Source organism: Lepidochelys olivacea (genome assembly GCF_965140295.1).
Source record: "Lepidochelys olivacea isolate rLepOli2 genome assembly, chromosome: 25".
NCBI classification, from domain to species: Eukaryota; Metazoa; Chordata; order Testudines; family Cheloniidae; genus Lepidochelys; species Lepidochelys olivacea.
In genome coordinates this window covers 11,403,837-11,424,269 of record NC_140435.1, presented here as the reverse complement: position 1 = coordinate 11,424,269, position 20,433 = coordinate 11,403,837, and the positions used below count along the sequence as shown (strand labels likewise).

General features: G+C 49.7%; 1 protein-coding gene across 2 annotated transcripts; it reads left to right on the top strand.

Moving 5' to 3' along the window:
- Nucleotides 1-5,188: 5,188 nt before the first annotated feature.
- On the top strand, nucleotides 5,189-18,353 carry UBXN6 (UBX domain protein 6). 2 transcript variants are annotated; one of them, XM_084614656.1, is made up of 11 exons: nucleotides 5,189-5,310; nucleotides 11,413-11,570; nucleotides 11,988-12,049; nucleotides 13,077-13,208; nucleotides 13,665-13,762; nucleotides 14,612-14,687; nucleotides 14,775-14,859; nucleotides 15,764-15,983; nucleotides 16,163-16,293; nucleotides 17,122-17,267; nucleotides 17,660-18,353. In XM_084614656.1, exons 1-11 carry the CDS (start codon nucleotides 5,300-5,302, stop codon nucleotides 17,786-17,788), a joined length of 1,248 nt encoding a protein of 415 aa, XP_084470782.1. In that variant the 5' UTR covers nucleotides 5,189-5,299; the 3' UTR covers nucleotides 17,789-18,353. The 2 variants fall into 2 exon arrangements, with proteins under 2 accessions (XP_084470782.1, XP_084470781.1); XM_084614655.1 differs by lacking the exon at nucleotides 5,189-5,310 and adding an exon at nucleotides 5,344-5,523.
- The last annotated feature ends 2,080 nt before the right edge of the window (nucleotides 18,354-20,433 follow it).

Genomic DNA, 20,433 nt, shown 5'->3' with positions numbered 1-20,433 from the left:
CCTAGGCCGCTGGCACCGCCAGGGAAACGGGGGGTGGGGGTGGGGGGTGGGGCGGCAGGAGACTGGCCCTCGGCCCGCAGGATGTCCCGCCCCCCTCTCCGCAATCCCGCAGTGCACTGGCTCCCGGGCCTGCCACTCACCTCTCCCCTCCAACCGAGCCTCGGGGTGGGGCCTGGGAAGTAACGGGATTGGGCCGCTGTCTGGGCACGCGGGGCGGCGATGGGGGTGGGGGTAGTGGAGGGGTGGGACCCCGGGGAGATGTGAGGGGAGGGGCCGAGGGGGTCGGGGGAGTGTAGGGTCTCGGGGCTCTACGGGCCATGGAGGGGGCCGGGGCCGGGGCCGGGGCCGGGGGGGAGCAGAGGGGTGTGAAGGGGGGGGGGTCTAGGGAGCCTGAGGTGGGGGGAGTATAGTGGACATGGAAGGGATCTAGGAGGGGTGATGGGGCAATAGAGAACGGGGCGGTGGGGACGGTGGTGAGGGACTCTAGGGCATGGGTTATAGAAGGGACTTCTCGGGTGAAGAGGGGACTATGGGGTATTGAATGGTGGGTATAGAGAGGAAGAGGTGATTACAGGGGCTATAAAGTTAAGGGGTATGGAGGGATGGGGGGTATAGATGGGGTAAGGGGTATGGAGGCATGAGGGGTATAGATGGGGTATGGAGGCATGAGGGGTATAGATGGGGTAAGGGGTATGGAGGCATGAGGGGTATAGATGGGGTATGGAGGCATGAGGGGTATAGATGGGGTAAGGGGTATGGAGGCATGAGGGGTATAGATGGGGTATGGAGGCATGAGGGGTATAGATGGGGTATGGAGGCATGAGGGGTATAGATGGGGTAAGGGGTATGGAGGCATGAGGGGTATAGATGGGGTAAGGGGTATGGAGGCATGAGGGGTATAGATGGGGTAAGAGGTATGGAGGCATGAGGGGTATAGATGGGGTAAGGGGTATGGAGGCATGAGGGGTATAGATGGGGTATGGAGGCATGAGGGGTATAGATGGGGTAAGGGGTATGGAGGCATGAAGGGTATAGATGGGGTATGGAGGCATGAGGGGTATAGATGGGGTAAGGGGTATGGAGGCATGAGGGGTATAGATGGGGTAAGGGGTATGGAGGCATGAGGGGTATAGATGGGGTATGGAGGCATGAGGGGTATAGATGGGGTAAGGGGTATGGAGGCATGAGGGGTATAGATGGGGTAAGGGGTATGGAGGCATGAGGGGTATAGATGGGGTAAGGGGTATAGGTTGACAGGAATAAAGAGGGTGGTATATAGGTGTACTGGGGAAGGAGGGAGAGGAGAGAATAGAGGGATGGGCTAGAGCAGGGGTCATCAAACTAGGGGTCACGACCCCCTGAGGGGTCCTGAGGTTATTACATGGGGGGGGTCGCGAGCTGTCAGCTTCCACCTCAAATCCCGCTTCGCTTCCAGCATTTATAATAGTGTTAAATATAAAAAAGTGTTTTTAATATATAAGAGGGGGTCACACTCAGAGGCTTGCTGTGTGAAAGGGGTCACCAGAACAAAAGTTTGAAAACCGCTGGGCTGTAGGGAAAAGGGATAGTATGGAGGGTTTTACAGTGCAGGGCTGTGCTACCTAGGGAGATGAGAGAGATTAGAAGAGAGATGACCTAGTATATGTATTCTTCATGCTGTATCCCTTTAATGCCCCTTCTTACTGCTTTGCTCCATTTTGTTCCCTCCACTTCCTTGTCTTCCCCAGGCTTTCTGGTCTGCCCTGAAACACTGATTCTTTTGGGAGGCTGATTTGCACTGTGATGGGTGCGGTGTAAGAACCCATACAGACTGATCACTGTATGCTGGGGCATTTCCCAGGCTGGTTGCCGGGGGATAACACGTAGCTCTTATTACAGGACACGGGGGTGGTACAGGTGACAATGGAGCAGAGTTAGTATTGCATCCTTCACCTTCTTTGTTGAAAGTGTTTGACATTAATTGCACAAAGACCCTCAAAATTAAACACAATAATAATTAGGACATCCCTTCTGGCCTGAAAATTATTAATTTATAATTAAATATGCCTATATATATCCAGAAACCTGCAGCAGTGGGAGAAGGGACCTTCCAATCCCCGTCACCACAGGTGTTATGGAACTGAATTGTTTTCTTTGTCCTGTTTAAGTGATAAGCCTCTAGACTAGGGGCAAGGACCATGTGTTCCCCCGTCTTGTTATGGTGCTGCGTGTAACACACAGGCTGAGTGCAGGTAACCCTGTCTCCCTCTAGTGGCTGGCTCTAGCAAGCAAAAGAGCCTGCTACTGATAACTAAACAGGTTAGGTCTGACTCCAAAACACCCTTTCGAGTTAATGGGATTCTTGAATGAGCACTTGGAAAAAGGGGCTTGTGTGTTCAGACCCTAACCCTACACCCACTGAAGTCAATTGAAAGCCACCAACAACTTCAGTAGGCTCAAGATTCGGCCCACAGAGCCCGATGAAGGAAAGCCTCTCTTCAGGGTCTGAATGATGAAAGTGCTGAATTTGACTCCTCTTGACCTGTCTCTGTGCATCTGGCCATATTTCATTACCCTGACAACGCTCAATAAATACTATAATATGAATAACAATCGCTAATACTTAAAGAGACAGCTAGAGGAACGAAACATAGGCTCTACAAGTGTGACAACATTGTCAACAAGCAGGGACAAAACTTAATTATAGAAATACAGTATAATCAGACTGCCAAAAAAATCAGGTAAAATCGTTTTGGAGAGGTTTGGATTTGAACACTCGTCTGTGATGTCTGCAACCCAAATGCAGCAACATTGGGCAAGTACGTGAGAACCAGAAAGTGAAATAGAGCAATGTATTGTCCAAGCCCAGGCAGAGTAAAGTGCAAAAAGCATTTGTAAACTAGAGTTTTAATATTGCTTGGGGCAGATTCTGGCTCTTGGGGCTTGTCTTCATAGACAGCGCTACAGCTGCACCCCCAGTGCAGCCATGCCACTGTAGTGCTTTAGTGAAGATGGTCCTCCGCCAACAGGCGAGCTTCTCCCATCGGCATAGTTATTCCACCTCACGGAGAGGTGGTAGCCATGTCTGCAGAAGAAGCTCTCCTGCCAACATAGCACTGTCTGCATAGGGGATTAGGCTTTTTCATATCCCTGAGCGATGTAATTATACTGATATAGGTCTGTAATGTAGGTCTGGCCTTAGTGACAAGAGGGCTTTCAAAAGGAACTTGCAAAAGTGTAACTGAGTTTTAATAACCCCAGGTAAGGGGGTTAAAATGCTGGTAAGGGAATGTCCTTCTTATATATATGGGGCCAGATTCTTCACAGTTATATAAACCCAGATGTAAACCCAGAGTAACTCCACTGAAGGCAGTTAAGTTTATCCTAATGTAACCAAGAGTAGAATCTAGTCCCATATATTTTATACTTGACAGTATCCCTTTAATTCCAAAGTGCAATAGAACATATCTTTGTAAATCTGTCCTTCATTGCGTAATGCCAAGAAAGGAACAGAGAGCACTGAAAGGAATTGGGCCTGGTCTTTGAGCAGGGGGTTGGACTAAATGACCTCCTGAGGTCCCTTCCAACCCTGATATTCTATGATTCTATGATACACACAATGTTGTATTTTGAAACCTATTTAGTTAAACCAGTGCAAAATTTTTAAACCTACTGCTTTAGGTAAAGTTGATTCCAAGTCAATTTAAGCTAAATTGATACAGGTCAGGATTAAGTGGCTTCAAGAGAATCCACGCAGGAGTTTGCACTAATTTAAGTAAATTGATATTAAAACTCATTTTAGTTAAACTGGTGTCATTTCTATGTGAAGCTCTTAGAAACAGCAAGCCGAATTCAGCAACCATATGAAAGCTGTTGAAAGTTGACATGATGTGTCAACAAAAATAAGCATGTGTGTGTGTGACGTAGGCCATGTCTAAACTACATTTATGTCAGCAAAACTTTTGTCGCTCAGGGCTGTGGAAAAAAACCCCTGTCCTGAGTGACATACATTTTGCTGGCATAAGCGCTCGTATGCACAGCGCTGTCGGTGGGAGACGCTCTTCCCCTGCCAGAACTACCGCTGCTCATTGAGCTGGTTTTATGATGTTGATGGGAGAGCTCTCTCCCATCTCCATGGCTGTATGGATATGGCTGTGCCACTCGCTGTAAGTTTGTAAGTGTAGACAGGGCCTTAGTGACAACTTGTCAAAACTAGCTGGATGTGCCAGCGAGGAGCATAGATTTACACAATGAAAACATCCACACCCTTTATTTAAAAAACATTTACATAGCAATTCTCCCCCTGGGGAGAGGATGAGTGAAAGAAAGAACCTCATATGACAGATGTTAATCATGTTGCTTAATGCATGACTGGAAGGCATTCAAATACTGACGTGATGAGGGGGAATTAAGAACCTATGTAGAGTAGAATAGAATAGCACCTAAAAGCAAAGGGGGCGGGAAGGGATGGGGAGTTGGGCGGGGGAAGGGATGGGTGTGGTGTGTGGGGGTGTGGGAAAGGGCAGGGAGTTTGGTGGGGGAAGGGACGGGGAGGGTGTGTGGAACTGAGGTGAGGGCAGTGTGTGGGGAAAGGACGGGGGCAGTGTGTGGGGGCAGGGGAAGGGATGGGGTGGTGTGTGGAACTGAGGTGGGGCAGTGTGTGGGGGTGGGGGCATGGACGGGGAGTAGGATGGGGGAAAGGATGGGGGATGGTGGGGGGGGAGGGGCGGTGTGTGGGGGAAGGGATGGGGAACAGTGTGGGGGGAGGGGCGGGGTATGGGAGAAGGGATGGGGGACGGTGTGGGGGGGACGGTGTGGGAGGAGGGGCAGGGTAAGAGACGGGGGGTGGGGGTGGAGTAAGGAAAGGGGAGGGGTGTATGGGGGCGGGGGAAGGGATGAGGTGGTGTGTGGGCGGAGGGGCGGGGGATGGGGGAAGGGGTGGGGGACGGTGTGGGGGGAGAGGCGGCGTGTGGGAGGGATGGGGAGGGGCGGAGTGGGGGAGGCGGGGTGGGGGGGGAGGGCTGGCAGGCGGGGCAGGGTAAGAGACGGGGGGGTGTATGGGGGCGGGGGAAGGGATGAGGTGTGGGGGGAGGGGCAGGATGGGGGAGGGGCGGGGTGTGGGGGGGAAGGGATGGAGGGCGGGGTGGGGATACGGAGAGGCCGGGCCCGCCCTGCCGCCCGCCCTCGGCGGACCCCTCGCACCATAGAGAAGCGAAGGAAGGCCTAGAGCGCCCTTGCCGGCTCGCGTCACACTGGCGGCGCGAGGTGACAGACGGGTGCTGGCCCCGCCCCCTCAGCTTCCCGCCCGTTCGAAGTGCCGATGGCTGCTCGGTAAGTCACGTGCCCGCAGCGAGAGGCGGGACTTCCTGTTTCCGGCGGCTGAGGGGAAGGTGGCTCCGCAGGTGTTTTGGTGCCTGGGAGCCGCCGGTGTCTCCCTGTCCCCCGCCCCCCCGGCGCCGCCATGCGGAAATTCTTCCAAGACATCAAAACAGATATGAAATTCAAAACAGCGGGGCCGGGCCAGAAGCTGGCGGAGCCGCCCAGGTACCGGGGGGCTGGAGGGAGGGAGGTGGCCGGGGAGAATGTGGGGGAGACGGACTGGGGGCAGCCGGGGGGGGGGAGGGAGGAATTGGGGGGGGAGACGGACTGGGGGCAGCCGGGGGGGGAAGGGAGGAATTGGGGGGGGAGACGGACTGGGGGCAGCCGGGGGGGGGGAAGGGAGGAATTGGGGGGGAGACGGACTGGGGGCAGCCGGGGGGGGGAAGGGAGGAATTGAGGGGGGGGAGACGGACTGGGGGCAGCCGGGGGGGGGAAGGGAGGAATTGAGGGGGGGGAGACGGACTGGGGGCAGCCGGGGGGGGGGAAGGGAGGAATTGGGGGGGGAGACGGACTGGGGGCAGCCGGGGGGGGGGGAAGGGAGGAATTGGGGGGGGAGACGGACTGGGGGCAGCCGGGGGGGGGGGAAGGGAGGAATTGGGGGGGGAGACGGACTGGGGGCAGCCGGGGGGGGGGAAGGGAGGAATTGGGGGGGGAGACGGACTGGGGGCAGCCGGGGGGGGGGAAGGGAGGAATTGGGGGGGGAGACGGACTGGGGGCAGCCGGGGGGGGGGAAGGGAGGAATTGGGGGGGGAGACGGACTGGGGGCAGCCGGGGGGGGGGAAGGGAGGAATTGGGGGGGGAGACGGACTGGGGGCAGCCGGGGGGGGGGAAGGGAGGAATTGGGGGGGGAGACGGACTGGGGGCAGCCGGGGGGGGGGAAGGGAGGAATTGGGGGGGGAGACGGACTGGGGGCAGCCGGGGGGGGGGAAGGGAGGAATTGGGGGGGGAGACGGACTGGGGGCAGCCGGGGGGGGGGAAGGGAGGAATTGGGGGGGGAGACGGACTGGGGGCAGCCGGGGGGGGGGAAGGGAGGAATTGGGGGGGGAGACGGACTGGGGGCAGCCGGGGGGGGGGAAGGGAGGAATTGGGGGGGGAGACGGACTGGGGGCAGCCGGGGGGGGGGAAGGGAGGAATTGGGGGGGGAGACGGACTGGGGGCAGCCGGGGGGGGGGAAGGGAGGAATTGGGGGGGGAGACGGACTGGGGGCAGCCGGGGGGGGGGAAGGGAGGAATTGAGGGGGGGAGACGGACTGGGGGCAGCCGGGGGGGGGGAAGGGAGGAATTGAGGGGGGGAGACGGACTGGGGGCAGCCGGGGGGGGGGAAGGGAGGAATTGAGGGGGGGAGACGGACTGGGGGCAGCCGGGGGGGGAAGGGAGGAATTGAGGGGGGGAGACGGACTGGGGGCAGCCGGGGGGGGAAGGGAGGAATTGAGGGGGGGAGACGGACTGGGGGCAGCCGGGGGGGGAAGGGAGGAATTGAGGGGGGGAGACGGACTGGGGGCAGCCGGGGGGGGAAGGGAGGAATTGAGGGGGGGAGACGGACTGGGGGCAGCCGGGGGGGGGGAGGGAGGAATTGAGGGGGGAGACGGACTGGGGGCAGCCGGGGGGGGGGAGGGAGGAATTGAGGGGGGAGACGGACTGGGGGCAGCCGGGGGGGGGAAGGGAGGAATTGGGGGGGGAGACGGACTGGGGGCAGCCGGGGGGGGGAAGGGAGGAATTGGGGGGGGAGACGGACTGGGGGCAGCCGGGGGGGGGAAGGGAGGAATTGGGGGGGGAGACGGACTGGGGGCAGCCGGGGGGGGGAAGGGAGGAATTGGGGGGGGAGACGGACTGGGGGCAGCCGGGGGGGGAAGGGAGGAATTGGGGGGGAGACGGACTGGGGGCAGCTGGGGGGGGGAAGGAAGGAATTGGGGGGGGAGACGGACTGGGGGCAGCCGGGGGGGGGGGGCGGGAGATGGACTGGGGGTGCCGTTAGTGGGGTGCAAGTTGGTCAGGGTGATTCATTGAAAGCCACATGCTATTAGTGGCATGAGGTAGCCAGTCCTGGACTCTGTCTCCTTCTGGGGTCCGTGATGCTACGCAGCTCCTGGAGATCAAACCCACTGTCAGTAACCAATTTCTGTGTGAGAAGCTATGGAGTTCCCTGTTTCTGATGCAGCAAGAGCTACCATGGTTCCACTTTGCTCTACTCCTCCAAAAGGTGCCAAGCTCTGGGAATAGTATTAGAGCCTCTGAGCTGGGTGGGTGGGGTGGGGACTCTCGCAGTGGGATGCAGGACACATCACCAGAGGAGTAACTTTTATCTTCCTTGTGGGACTTTTGGCTTTAGAACCTATCAGACAATTCCAGCAAGTGGAAAAACTTTTACTATAGCCCAGAAGAAGTGCTTTTGTTTACCTGGTTCACATGTGTCTGAGTCAGAGCTGCTGACTCTTCTGACACAACCAGGCTCTTACTCCTGTTAGCCCGGCAGGAGCTGGTACAGTAAAGAAAGAACTGACGGGACCCAGTGCGGCTCCGGGGAACACATTCGTTCAAGTCCTGACCACAGAATTGGTATTCTTGGTGCTGATTTTCAGATCCCAAGTTAAGTTTGCGGCAATGATGATGATGGAAAAATCACTTGACTTGTAAAGGTGCAGGATTGATCTAGAGGCAGTTGAGACAAGTACAGAACCTCACCATGTTATGGTTAGTCACTTTCCTGAATATCATTGTACCTCAGCTGTTTATGAAATATGCCAGCTGGGTGCATGTGGCATAACCACACTGGGAACTAAAATCACCCTGGTGAGATGAGGGAAGTATCTGCTCCCAGACCAGTGTGTGGTGAATAGACCATTGACAGTTTTGTAAGGTCTAGTATCTTGAGAACAAACAAAGACTAAAATGAACAAGGAAGTACTTGTGGCACCTTGGATACGCTCAAATAAATTTGTTAGTCTAAGGTGCCACAAGTACTCGTTCTTTCTGCTGATACAGACTAATAAGGCTACCACTCTGAAAGACTAAAATGATTGCTTTATGTCATATGAATGCTGAGAATCCCAAACTCCACTGGCTCAGGAGACAGTGGCTGGTACAATTGCCTTGGAATACAAGCCCCTTGCTTGCAGAAAGCCAGGATACAATCAGAATGAAGCACTGTGTAGGCTTGCTGTCCCAAGATCTATCTGGGCTGCAAACAGTATTGATGGACTAGTTCACATATCTTCAGGATCAGTAAATGTTTTGAAGCAGGTTTAATACATTAGGCCAATACACAGATCAGTGATGGTGAAAGTGGCACTAGACTGGAATCTATCTTCTCAGTGACCTGACCTAGTCAGTGCTGCACTATGTATTGTTCTTGCTCTTCTGTGTCATTTGTTTAGTTTCCATGTGACTTTCACATGCTTGATCTCAGCCCTGCTTAAATGCACACACAGAGAGGGCTAGAGTCCCCAGTTCTATCCTAAATCCTGAAGGAACCTTACTAATAAGTTAGCTTAAAAACTGAACCTTTCAATAACAATAGTTCTTAAAAGTTGCAAGGGATTTGTAGTTGTAGGATCATAGATTAAATCCAATTTCCTGTGGCCTTCAGGGAGAAGAAGTCCAGTATTATTTACTGCTCAAAACTTGGGCCACGTAGGCTTGACCAACTGCCCTATAGCAGCTGAGTTGCAATGCTACCTAGCAAGGGCATCAGGTTCCTTTGTGACCTTATAAAGCTGTTATGTCACTGTTGAGCATCTGTAGTTGCTTCCAGTTCAAGCCTGTTCTTGGAGCTGCCCAGAGTAGTGCTGTGTGGGATTATACACGGGTGAGGGTGGAAGTTGAGCAGAGCAGCAGAAAGTGTTAAATTCTGTTTCCTGCTAGCAATAGACATTCTCCATTTCTAATGGTATCCATGCTTTGTAGTGGGTGCAGTCTTCAGGCTTTCCTGCAGTGCATATTGTGTACAAGCATTTGATACACAGCAACCCTCTCCTCGGGTTTTTATGGGGGCGGGAGGAGTATCTCGGAAAAAATGGGTCCATCTTCTTTCAAGGGGAAGGTGCCTTATAACGGCCTGATTTTTTTTTTTTTTTAAATCCTGCTTGTCGTCTTTGGTGTTGAGGAAGGATGTCTTAGATGACTGACATGTTCATGAATACTTATTAAAGCAACTAGGATTTGAATCCTTGACACAGAGCTCTTCTCTCAAGTGTCTGAGTGAAATAGGGGCTAATTATTTAAGTCTGGGGAAAAAATCTCATTCTCTAGCAATTGGGTTCCTTTCATAGCATCCAAATGGCATCCTTCTGGGTGTCCATAGCCTTCAGGGTAAACAAGACATGAAATTCTAATGTAAAAGTCTGTTTAAACCCCACCTCCATCATCTTGAAGAGCTTCTTTTCTATGTAACAAAAGCATAGTACTCCTTCCCTTCTTTCGCCTCTCTGCAGATCACCTGTAACCAAAGGCTTAGGGCTTGTCTATATAAGAACAGCCATACTGGGTCAGACCAACAGTCCCAGTAGCCTGTCTTCCGACAGGACCAATGCCAGGTGCCCCAGAGGGAATGAACAGAACAGGTAATCATCAAGTGATCTATCCCATCGCCCATTCCTAGCTTCTGGCAAACAGAGGCTAGGGACACCATCCCTGTCTATCCTGGCTAATAGCCATTGATGGACATATCCTCCATGAATTTATCTAGTTCTTTTTTGAACCCTGTTATAGCCTTGGCCTTCACAACATCCTCTGGCAAGGAGTTCCACAGGTTGACTGCATCGTTTGAAAAAATACTTCCTTTTGTTTGTTTTAAATCTGCTGCCTATTAGGGTGACCCCTAGTTCTTGTATTATGAGAAGGAATAAATAACACTTCCTTATTTACTTTCTCCACACCAGTCATGATTTTATAGACCTCCATCATATCCCTCCTTAGTTGTCTCTTTTCCAAGCTGAAAAGGCCCAGTCTTAATAATCTCTCCTCATATGGCAGCCATTCCATACCCCTAATCATTTTTGTTGCCATTTTCTGAACCTTTTCCAATTCATCTTTTTGAGATGGGGTGACCTCATCTGCACGCAGTATTTAAGATGTGGCTGTACCATGGATTTATATTTATATATACTTATATGATATTTTCTGTCTTATTATCTCTCCCTTTCTTAATGATGCCCAACATTCTTTTGCTTTTTGACTGCTGCTGCACATTGAGTGGATGTTTTCAGAGAATTATCCACAATGACTCCAAGAACTCTCTCTTGAACACTACAGTGGGACCCGGCATTGCACCACTGTAGTGCTTCAGTGTGGACACTAATTACACCAATGGAAGGGGTTTTCCCTTTGCTGTAGTTAATCCACCTCCCCAGGTGGCAGTAGCTAGGTTGATGGAAGAATTCTTCCCTCAACTTAACATGGAGTACACCATGGGTTAGGTCAGCATAGCTGCATCTCTTGGAAGTGTGGGTTTTTCACATCCCTGAGAGATGAAGCTGTGCTGATGTGAGTTCCCAGTGTAGACTAGCTCACGGTGTACTTAATGGACACCATCAGAGTTAACCTACCATTTCGTAGCCAGATTTTCAGAGGTACTGAGCACCTGCAGCTCCCCTTCAGTTGGTGTTGTAGGTGCTTATGACTCTGAAATTCAGATCCCAGATCTTTAAGTTGCATTTAAATGTAATTTATTAACCTTAAGGAAGAGTTGCTTGAACTTAAACTGTCTCCTCTTGTGTCTGCAACCCAAATACAGTATGCCAGTGCTACAGCATGATAGCCAGAATATGAAACTGATCAGTCTGGCTTTTGTTGATCAAATAGAGGCAGTTTCATGAAGTAAACATCAGCTGGAAAAAATAAACTGGATTTTATAAACCTTCCAATTTTAATAATCTGTAGTTTGAGTGCCTACGGTAAGGGGACATATACAAATCCTAACTAGCTCCTTTAACTGTGGTGAACATAAACCAGTGATCAGAGTGAGATTATAGTTATCTGCTTTCGGCTGACTTCTTCTAGGGTTCTGGCTCTCCTGCAAGGGCTGTTCATTTATTTGTGCCTTTCTTTTATCCACCAGGGAAAGGGCCCCCAAAGAAAAGCCAAAAGCAGCGACCCCAAAGTCTCGTCAAGGGCCCACAGATGAGGCCCAGAGGGCAGCAGCTGCAGCCTTGGCCCGGCTGGAGCAGAAGCCCAAGCCGTGGCTCCCTTCATCCCAAGATGCCATCAAGAGTCAGGGTAAGAACGGCCAACACCCATTTCTTGTCCAGGGGCATGACAGGCATATTTGTGAGTCCACAAAGTGCTCATTTACAGGGAGTATTTTCACCAGTCTATTTATTGGCCCTGCAAAGCCTACACTCATCTCAGCGGCATTTCTGTCTCTCAGAATGGGGGGTTGAGGAGCCTGTCTCCTGTAGTTTCACACCCCCACGGCCAGTTTTGCACAACCAGCTAGGTGCACTCTCGGAAGTGGGGGTTGCATTCTTCTGAAACATTGTGTTCTGACCCACTGCCCAGAGGCAAGGTACCAAACATGAACCAACTGCCTGATGCAGGATTGTAAATCCAAACGGCTGCTTCCCTGCCCCAGGTTTGTAGAGTTCACCGGGTTGTGCCACGTCTGATGCCGTACCCTGGATTTGTGTCTCGTAGTGAAAAAGGAGCTTATGGCTGAAGCAGCAGCAAGTGAGAGACAACTCTCCACGGGTCACAAGGTATGAGGAGATGCTGCTATTCAAGGGCCTATGATCTCTGGGCAACTGAGAATCCCTGAGTTACGAAGCTCGAGCATCTCCTAGGGAAGGGGATACCAGCCCCTGTGCTGTGGGACTGTGGATTTGAGTCTGACTTTCAAAATGAGCAAATAGCTGCTTATGGTTCAGAGAGCTTAATAATCCTTTAGTTTGTACTACGGCATCTCTTCTGAAAGCTGCTGATTTGGTGGGGAGTGAGCAAGACAAGCTAGGATTTAAGAACAGTTGCTATGGAGTCAGAGTAGTGATTTTGCACTTGATGCAAGAGACCACCCACTTTTTACCCCTTTCTTATTTAAAAACTCCTTGTCCGAAACTTCCCTGGGCTGAGCCTGCGAGTTCCTGTGTATAGGAGAGTTAGTTCTATTGATTGGCCCTGAGCCAAATTTGCATACCCATAATGGGTAGCAGCTCAGTCTGATGAAATCAGCAGGACTACGCCTGGATTAAGGTGCTGCCTGGTGTGAGCAAGGATATTGGAATCTGGCCCTCTGTTGTGGTATTACTCTCAAAGCCACATGATGAAAATAAGTCATATCTCCTATAGCTGAGTCTTTTTAACATAACTAGAGACTGGTGTATAACAAGTGCTGACAGCTCCTGAACTCCATGGCTGCCAAGCATTTACCCTTTTAGTTACAAGTGCTTTGCAGACTTTGGGTGATTTGACTGTTAGCGTTCCATTCCTCTGCTCTTACGTGGAGGGGTTGTTACTGGTATCTCTTCAGAATGCCTTCAGGTAGCTTCTTGGAAGGTACCTTCCATTATATTAGAAGGGATCTCATTCAAGCTTTGGGTAGCATTGCTCAGTGCTGCTATGTGGCTGACTAATCCAGACAGCCCATGAGGCATGCTGAGAGATTCAGAGGGGAGATGCCAGTCTCCTGTGTTCCCTGAGTTGTACTAGCAAGAAAGCTGTGCATGAGGGAGATGGGCATCAAACGTTCTCCCCCTTTGAGCCCACGTTTGATTTCAGCTCTTTCTTCAGGGTCCTGTGTCTGTGGTTGAGGAAGAAACAGCTGGACTGTCAGTGTCAGGGGTCTATTTCATTTGCCCACTAACTGGGGCCACCGTAAGGAAAGACCAGAAGGAAGCACACATAAAAGAGGCCATCCTCTTAGTAAGTGAGGTCCTCTGCCGACCAGACTTTTCATCATTTCCTGCCTTTCATCTTACTAAATCCTCGGCATGGTCCCCAAGTGCAGTGTAACCCATGGGAAATGCCCCTGGGGGGGATGGGCTCAGCAAGACTCTCAGGCATCCCTGGGCTTGATACTTTATGCAGAACAACATGCTCTCTCCTCTACCACCAATGCACAAAATGACAGCCCTCTGCTCTCTTCACTGTCCTGTCGTCCCCGTCTCCCCCCCCCCCCCAAAAAAAAAAAAAAAAAAAAAGCTTATGTCTCTTCAAGGACTGTAAATCCAGATGTGGATAGTTGTTGACAAATGCCTGCCCTGACTTCTTCCTCTGAGTTTGGCAGGAGCACTAGTCTCCAGAACTCTGTTCAGTCTGCCCCTCTGGTTCTGCAATTGGCGTTGACAGTCTGCTGACGCTTCTGTCCTTCTCCCTCAGCATTTCTCTAGAGACCCAGTGGCTGCCTCGATCATGGAGATTCACACCTTCAACAGGGACCGAGAGAAAGTGAAAATTGGTGTTGAGACCATTGCCAAGTAAGTGGTCTGAATGTCTTGTGCAGCGCCCAGCTCACAGATGCATGAAATTTGTCACCTCTCCAGACGAGAAGGCATGGGTGAAAGCAATTGCCCCTTTCCCAGAAGGTTAATGGGGAGGGGATTTTCTTGTGCTCTGGGTGGTGCTGAAAGGAACACTGACAGTGAAGATTTGGAAATATTTCCTAATGGTGAAGTCTGTTAGACTGTACAATGTGCAGTCCAGGAAATAAAACTTGTGAGTGAGAGATTAACTAGATCTTAAAGGTGGTCCCTGTACTCCTAGAACTAGGTACCCCCAGGTGGATCGTCCCTCTGAGTGAAATGTGAGTGCCCTCTGATGCCAGGTTAGCCTCCGAAGCATGAGGCTTTGGCTGTAAAGCAGACTGTAGAGGGGGACACACCAATTGTAGCTTGTTTCAAACTGGCAGCAGCATAGCCGTGTGCATGAAGAGCAGTCTGGATGCTGGAATGCAAATAAACCCCATAGTCTCCTGCCATCCCATCATAGTCACAGGGCTCTTGTGTTTCATAGTTGTGTCCAGTGGGGATTCCTAAAGACTCCTATCTGGAGAAAGATGGTCGAGGCAGTTGGTGCAATGCACATGACCCAGTAGTAAAGTAGTGGGGTATCCTGCATGAGTGTTCAGAAATAGCTTTCTCTTGGGATAAAGCAGCCTGGGAAGGATGGAAGTGCTAGTGGAGAGGAGACACTTGGAGAGCTCTTTGGACCCAAGTAATGTGTTTTTAAACTTTGATCTTGGCACTAAATGGGACCCAAGATTCACGAGTGATCTGAGCATCCATGCCTGTTGTGAATGAAGTGTGTGATGGTCCTGTCTTCTGCAGATATCTGGATAACATCCACCTCCATCCAGAGGAGGAGAAGTACCGGAAGATCAAACTACAGAATAAAGTGTTTCAGGTGAGATTCAGACTCTTGCAGTTGCCACATGGAGGAATAATTCCCACTCTGTAGTAGATTAAATCTAACCCTCTCCTTACCTTCTAGGAAAGGATAAACTGTCTAGAAGGGACACACGAGTTTCTCCAGGCCATTGGGTTTGAGAAGGAAATGCTGCCTGTTCCAGGACAAGGCAAGAAATCAAACTGTATCAGACTTGAGACTGGGGTCAGCTACTTGTGAGGAGTAACAGTGTGTCACTGGGAGGCAGCTTTGATTACTGTTGGAGCCCTCTAAAGCTGTGGTTCTCAACCAGGGTACACATACTTGGGGGGGTACGCAGAGGTTTCCTGGGGGCACATCGACTCATCTACATATTTGCCTAGTTTTACAACAGGCTATGTAAAAAGCACTAGTGAAGTCAGTACAAATGAAAATTACATGCAGACAATGACTTTACACTGCTCTGTGTACTATACACTGAAATGTAAGTACAATATTTATATTCCAGTTGATTTATTTTATAACTATATGGTAAAAATGAGAAAGTGAGCTGTGACACTTGTGTATTTTTATGTCTGATTTTGTAAGCAAGTTGTTTTTAAGTAAAAAGAACAGGAGCACTTGTGGCCCCTTAGAGACTAACACATTTATTTGAGCATAAGCTTTCCTGAGCTACAGCTCACTTCAACTTCAACGAAAGCTTATGCTCAAATAAATGTATTAGTCTCTAAGGGGCCACAAGTCCTCCTTTTCTTTTTGCGAATACAGACTAACAACGGCTGCTCCTCTGAAACCTAGTTTTTAAGTGAGGTGCAACGTGGGGGTACATGAGACAAATCTCTCCTGAAAGGGGGACAGTAGTCTGGAAAGGTTGAGAGCAGTGCTCTAAAGTCTGCTGTACGTTGTAACATCACCATTTTACACCCCCCACCCCAACCTGCAGCTTGCCTGTTGCCTCAGGGTGATTTGCTCTCAGGACTGCTTTCCATGAGGTTGCAGGTAGCAGTGGATACACTCCCCATGCGTGGTTGTGGGGAGAGCAATTAGGATTGAAGGGAAAACAAGGCACTTAAGCACAGTGCATGTGTTTGTAGAGACCACAGAAGAGTATTATATGCTGAAGGAGGAAGTGTTGACTAAGCTGGAGGATCTCAAGGACTATAAGGAGCAGCTGTTGAGCTGTGAGCCAGTGAAGGCCCAGCTGGATCGCCAGCTCTGTGTATTCAAACCCTCCCCTCAAGCTGCCCAGTTTGAGCTGCCCCAGGACTTCTACAACCTCACGGCAGAGGAGCTAAAGCGAGAACAGCGGCTCCGGTGAGTGTCCTGCAGCATGAAGCGCTGCATGTAAAAGGAGGGAGCTGCATAATTGGGGAGGGGTGGGGAGGAGGATGGGCTGACCATACCGGTGTGGTGTGTTGCTCTGGTTTGGAAAATCTCACCCCCCCCCCCCCGCCTTTGCTTTATTTCATGTTAAAACCGTCTCGTCTATAAAGGACGGAAGCAGTGGAGAAGGCCTCTATGCTGAGGACAAAGGCTATGCGGGAGAGAGAAGAACAAAGGGAAATGCGGAAATATAACTACACGCTGCTACGAGTCCGTTTCCCAGATGGATACATTCTGCAAGGTAAAGGATGGCCGCATCTTGCAACTTACTCTTGTATACATGCCCCAGAGAACGTCTGGAAATTCCGCTTTGTAGTTTGAGAGCAAGAATCAAAAACCTGGCAGGACCAGGGGGAAAGAACCTGGCCAGAATCTGCTTGGCAACATGGGGATAGAATAACTCAACCAGCTGGGATGCTTCTAGCCACTGCGTGGGACTGAGACAATGGGGTAACTATATTTTTGCAGCTTCTGTAGAAATTTCTCTCTAAAGCATCCGTCACTCTTGCCATCTAAACCAATGGTGAGTATAAAGATCTAGGACATCCTTGGGCAGCATCATGCCTTGATCCGTGCTAAAGCTGTACAAGAGTTTCCATACTGCTGAGGGTAAATGAGCAATCTACTGGCTCAGATTCCAGTGAGCGGTTCATTAAAACAGTAATGGGTGTGTTGCCCACATGGTGGGTAACAGGCTGAAAGTGGTTCTGTAGCCTGAGGAACACCAGTTGCATTTTGTAATAGGAGACGCTTTAGCATCTTGCAATGAAGGTACTAGACTAACTAAGCTTTCCAGTGGATTTTATTTTTAGGTTAGAGGTGCAATGGTATTTTGTGGCCCTGCTGTGCTACTCTTGGGATGACCAACATGTTGCTATGAAATGTTTACCTGTTGAGTAAATCACATCAGCCTTGATTCCTTCCCTAATGAACTATCTTAATGTCATCCAAATATGCAACTAAGGGTCTTGGTGAGAGCAGGCAAATGGGAGTCTGCCTATAAACCAGTTTTAATATCTTGATAAGCAGAAAAATGTGACCTTAACACTGTCTTCCCTTTTCATGACAGGGACATTCTATGCCCGGGAGCCAGTATCTGTGCTCTACAGGTTTGTGAGAGAAGCACTGAGGGATGATTGGATGCCCTTTGAGCTACTTGCACCTGGAGGTGTCAAACTGACTGAAGAGAACTTGGCATTCAATGAGTGTGGGCTGGTGAGTAAAGCAATCTAGTTGAAGCCACTTACAGCAGATACAAACCTGTTCAGTGAAAGGAAATGGGACTGTAATAATTCTGCTCCCAGTGGTGGTCTAATCTCTTGTGATACTGAACTGCTCTGTCCTCGGCTCAGTGCAGTTAAACTTCAGCCTGGTTGCTAGATGAACTATCCCTTACCTCAGAGCTCAGGGAAAGCTTTTGGCACAGGGCTAGGAACTTTGTACTGTATGTCCTGTCTTCCTGCCTGTCAAAGGTCTTCCAAAACCAACATTCCAACTCTTGTACACCTGGAAGACCATTTTCAAGGGGTTAAAGATGCGTAAAATACTCATTGACCAGCTTCAGTGTAGTTACTGTTAACATCTAGTACATTTTCTGCTTGTCCTAGGTGCCCTCTGCTCTCCTGATTTTTGCATGGGATGCAGCTGTCATGGCAGATGTAAAAGCTTCAGGAGAAGAGCAGAAAGGAAGCCCCTTGAAACCAGAACTCCTTTCTGCTGTCCAGATATTGTCATGAAATAAACAGGATTGGATTCAGTGTGGTTGGCTCTATTATGTGCTGTTGCCTCCTCCCCTGCACTCCTCAAGCATGAAAATGGAAGCTGCCTAACTATTTGTCACAAACTTGAGGGAAGACTTCAATTTTAGCTAGAGCATTAGGAGGCCAGGTTTCAGAATGCATTGTGCATTAGCATAATCACCTCCAGTTCAGAGAGGAGTGGCTATATAATGGGACATGAGGACTGTATTTAAACAGATTTAATAGTCTGAAGACAGTCTTGCCCAGAAAAACTTTAAATGTGCTGCTTTTATATAACTTATTGTAAAAAGTTATTTTGGTTACTCTGTTTAATCTCTTTTCTAGTTTGGCTACAGAGAATAAAAATCCACCCTACTGAACTGTAGCAAACCAAGGACAGCTGCAAGACTATCCCGTTATTGAGTTTTGATAGTGGGCAGGGCTAGTGTTCACTTTTCCTTATGCTTCTATTGTACAAAAATTGCTGCTGAATGAGACTTGTTTAAAACTAATTATGTTCATGAACTTGTTAAATTGATTAAATGGACTACTTGGAAATGCAGTTTCCTTGAGTCAGGTTATTGAGTTAACTTGCCTTAGAGTTAAGGCTGTGTGTTTGTCACAGAGATTGCTGGTGCTGTTTCAGGGGCTGGGTAGTTCCAGGGCCAGCAGCAGCAGTGTGGGAGGGGGTTCAGGGATTTCTGGCTCCCATGAGCATGACCTGCAGTTCCTAGGTGGTGGAGGGACCAAGGGGCTGTAGTTCCCAGCCAGTGGGATCAGCAGAGCTCCTGCCCTGGCCCCTCTACTGCCTAGGAGCTGCAGGGACAGGGAGCCCCTACCAGTTTCTCCACCTCCCCCAGCATCCTGCCCAAGTCTTGGTCACAGTGGATATTTTTAGTAAAGTCATGGACAGGTCACAGGCCTGTGAATGTTAGCCCTTGATCAGTCCATGACTTTTCCTAAAAATAGTAGACTAAAATGTAGCCTTGCTTATAGTCCCTGGGGGGTGGAGGGAGACAGGTTCCAGGCTTAATTTCTGAATGAGGGGGAGGGAAGATACCAAGCCTGTATGTCTATGTAATCTGATATCAGACTACTGCTGCTTCCAGGTGCAGACTGAAGTAGAGGTCAAGTGAGGAATTTAACACAAGCTAGTGAACTTGGCCATGGAGAAAGAGGCAAAACTGCCACCCTACAGCTGAATGGAGGGGTCTACCCCAGTACCAACTAGAGAGCAAATAATGCACCTCTAACTTAAAGCCCTTATTTTAGGAGAAAGCTTGAGCATCCTGCTGTAAGTGGGAAAATAACATAGTGCAGAAGGGTGCAGCATGGGGTACAGCCTGTTGGATACCTCTCCTCACAAATTAAAGAGGGGACAAAATACAAGTCTGCTACTTTTCTAAATTATACATATAAACCGAGGGAATTTGCATACTCCTAGCATAGGAGTAAGTTCTAAACCTAAATGCAGGAGGGAAATGACTTAACCTGCAGGTTAAGTGGTGCTTCCAGCAGAAGCTGAGTGAGATATGAGTACTAAATTAATTTCACTAAGGCTATTAAAAAATGGAGAAGCCTAAACATACAGATGGTACAGACTTGAAAGTCATTCAGCTAGTCTTGACAATGTCACGTTTAAGGTCTCTGAGACATAGTGGTGATGTCAGTGGCCATGGCTACTTTTTCCTTAGTATAGATATAACACACTCTGTCCAAGTTGTAGTATGTTTCTTAAAGGGTTCATTTTCCCTCCATTAGAGCTTGATAGTCCTATCCCAACTGCAGAGTTTAGAGTAAAATGGTAAGAAAAGGAAAAACAATTTAAGATCTTTCCCTTCTCACTTTAGACTCACTTCTATCTAGTGGATCAGTTAAAGTGGATAGAGATGAGGCTAGCCCCTTGAGTTCAAGATCATACCCTGCAAAGGGATGGCCTGGAGGAAGGCTACAGGGGGGAGGTCTCCAGGAAGTTAAGTTTTTGAACTGTAACTAGAAGCCAACACAGATCTAGCTGATGGCAACAGGCTCTCCACTCCCCTTCTCTAGGAAGCAGGCAGTGTACATGGAAGTCCAGTCAGAAAAGAGCTACAAGATTATCTGAATGCTGGACCATGCTTTCCAGTAAGAGTTGGTTCCTTATGAGAGAGGCAATTTGATCAGTCTATAAATACATAGATAGGGCAAAGAACACATGCTAGAAGGGCTAATCTAGCAGACAAATTCAAACTGAACATAATACACATTTAACATTCTTCATTACTCAAGTGTGTTTTGGTTTTTTTTTTAAAACACAGATCTGCTGTAGTTCAACTTCAAGTTACAGGGAATCAATGCAGGAGTTACTGGAAGAAATTCTAGTGTCTTTTTTGGAGGAGCTTAGACTAGGAAGATCTAATGGTTCCTTTTAGCCATTTAAAAAAACCCCCAATCTATGAAACCTGTCTAGTCAATGACAAGTACATAGTCTGGCAGAAAGAGCAAAAAAACTGTGTGCAGAGTCAGATTATCCCTCAGATGCTTTGGAGATTGTAGGTTCATGGGTAAATTTATACTGACAGTCAACATATTACAGCACTGTCTTTCAAATTGCAATCAGATCATGAGATGCCTAGAGCCTGAAAGTTTAGATAAATTTAGAT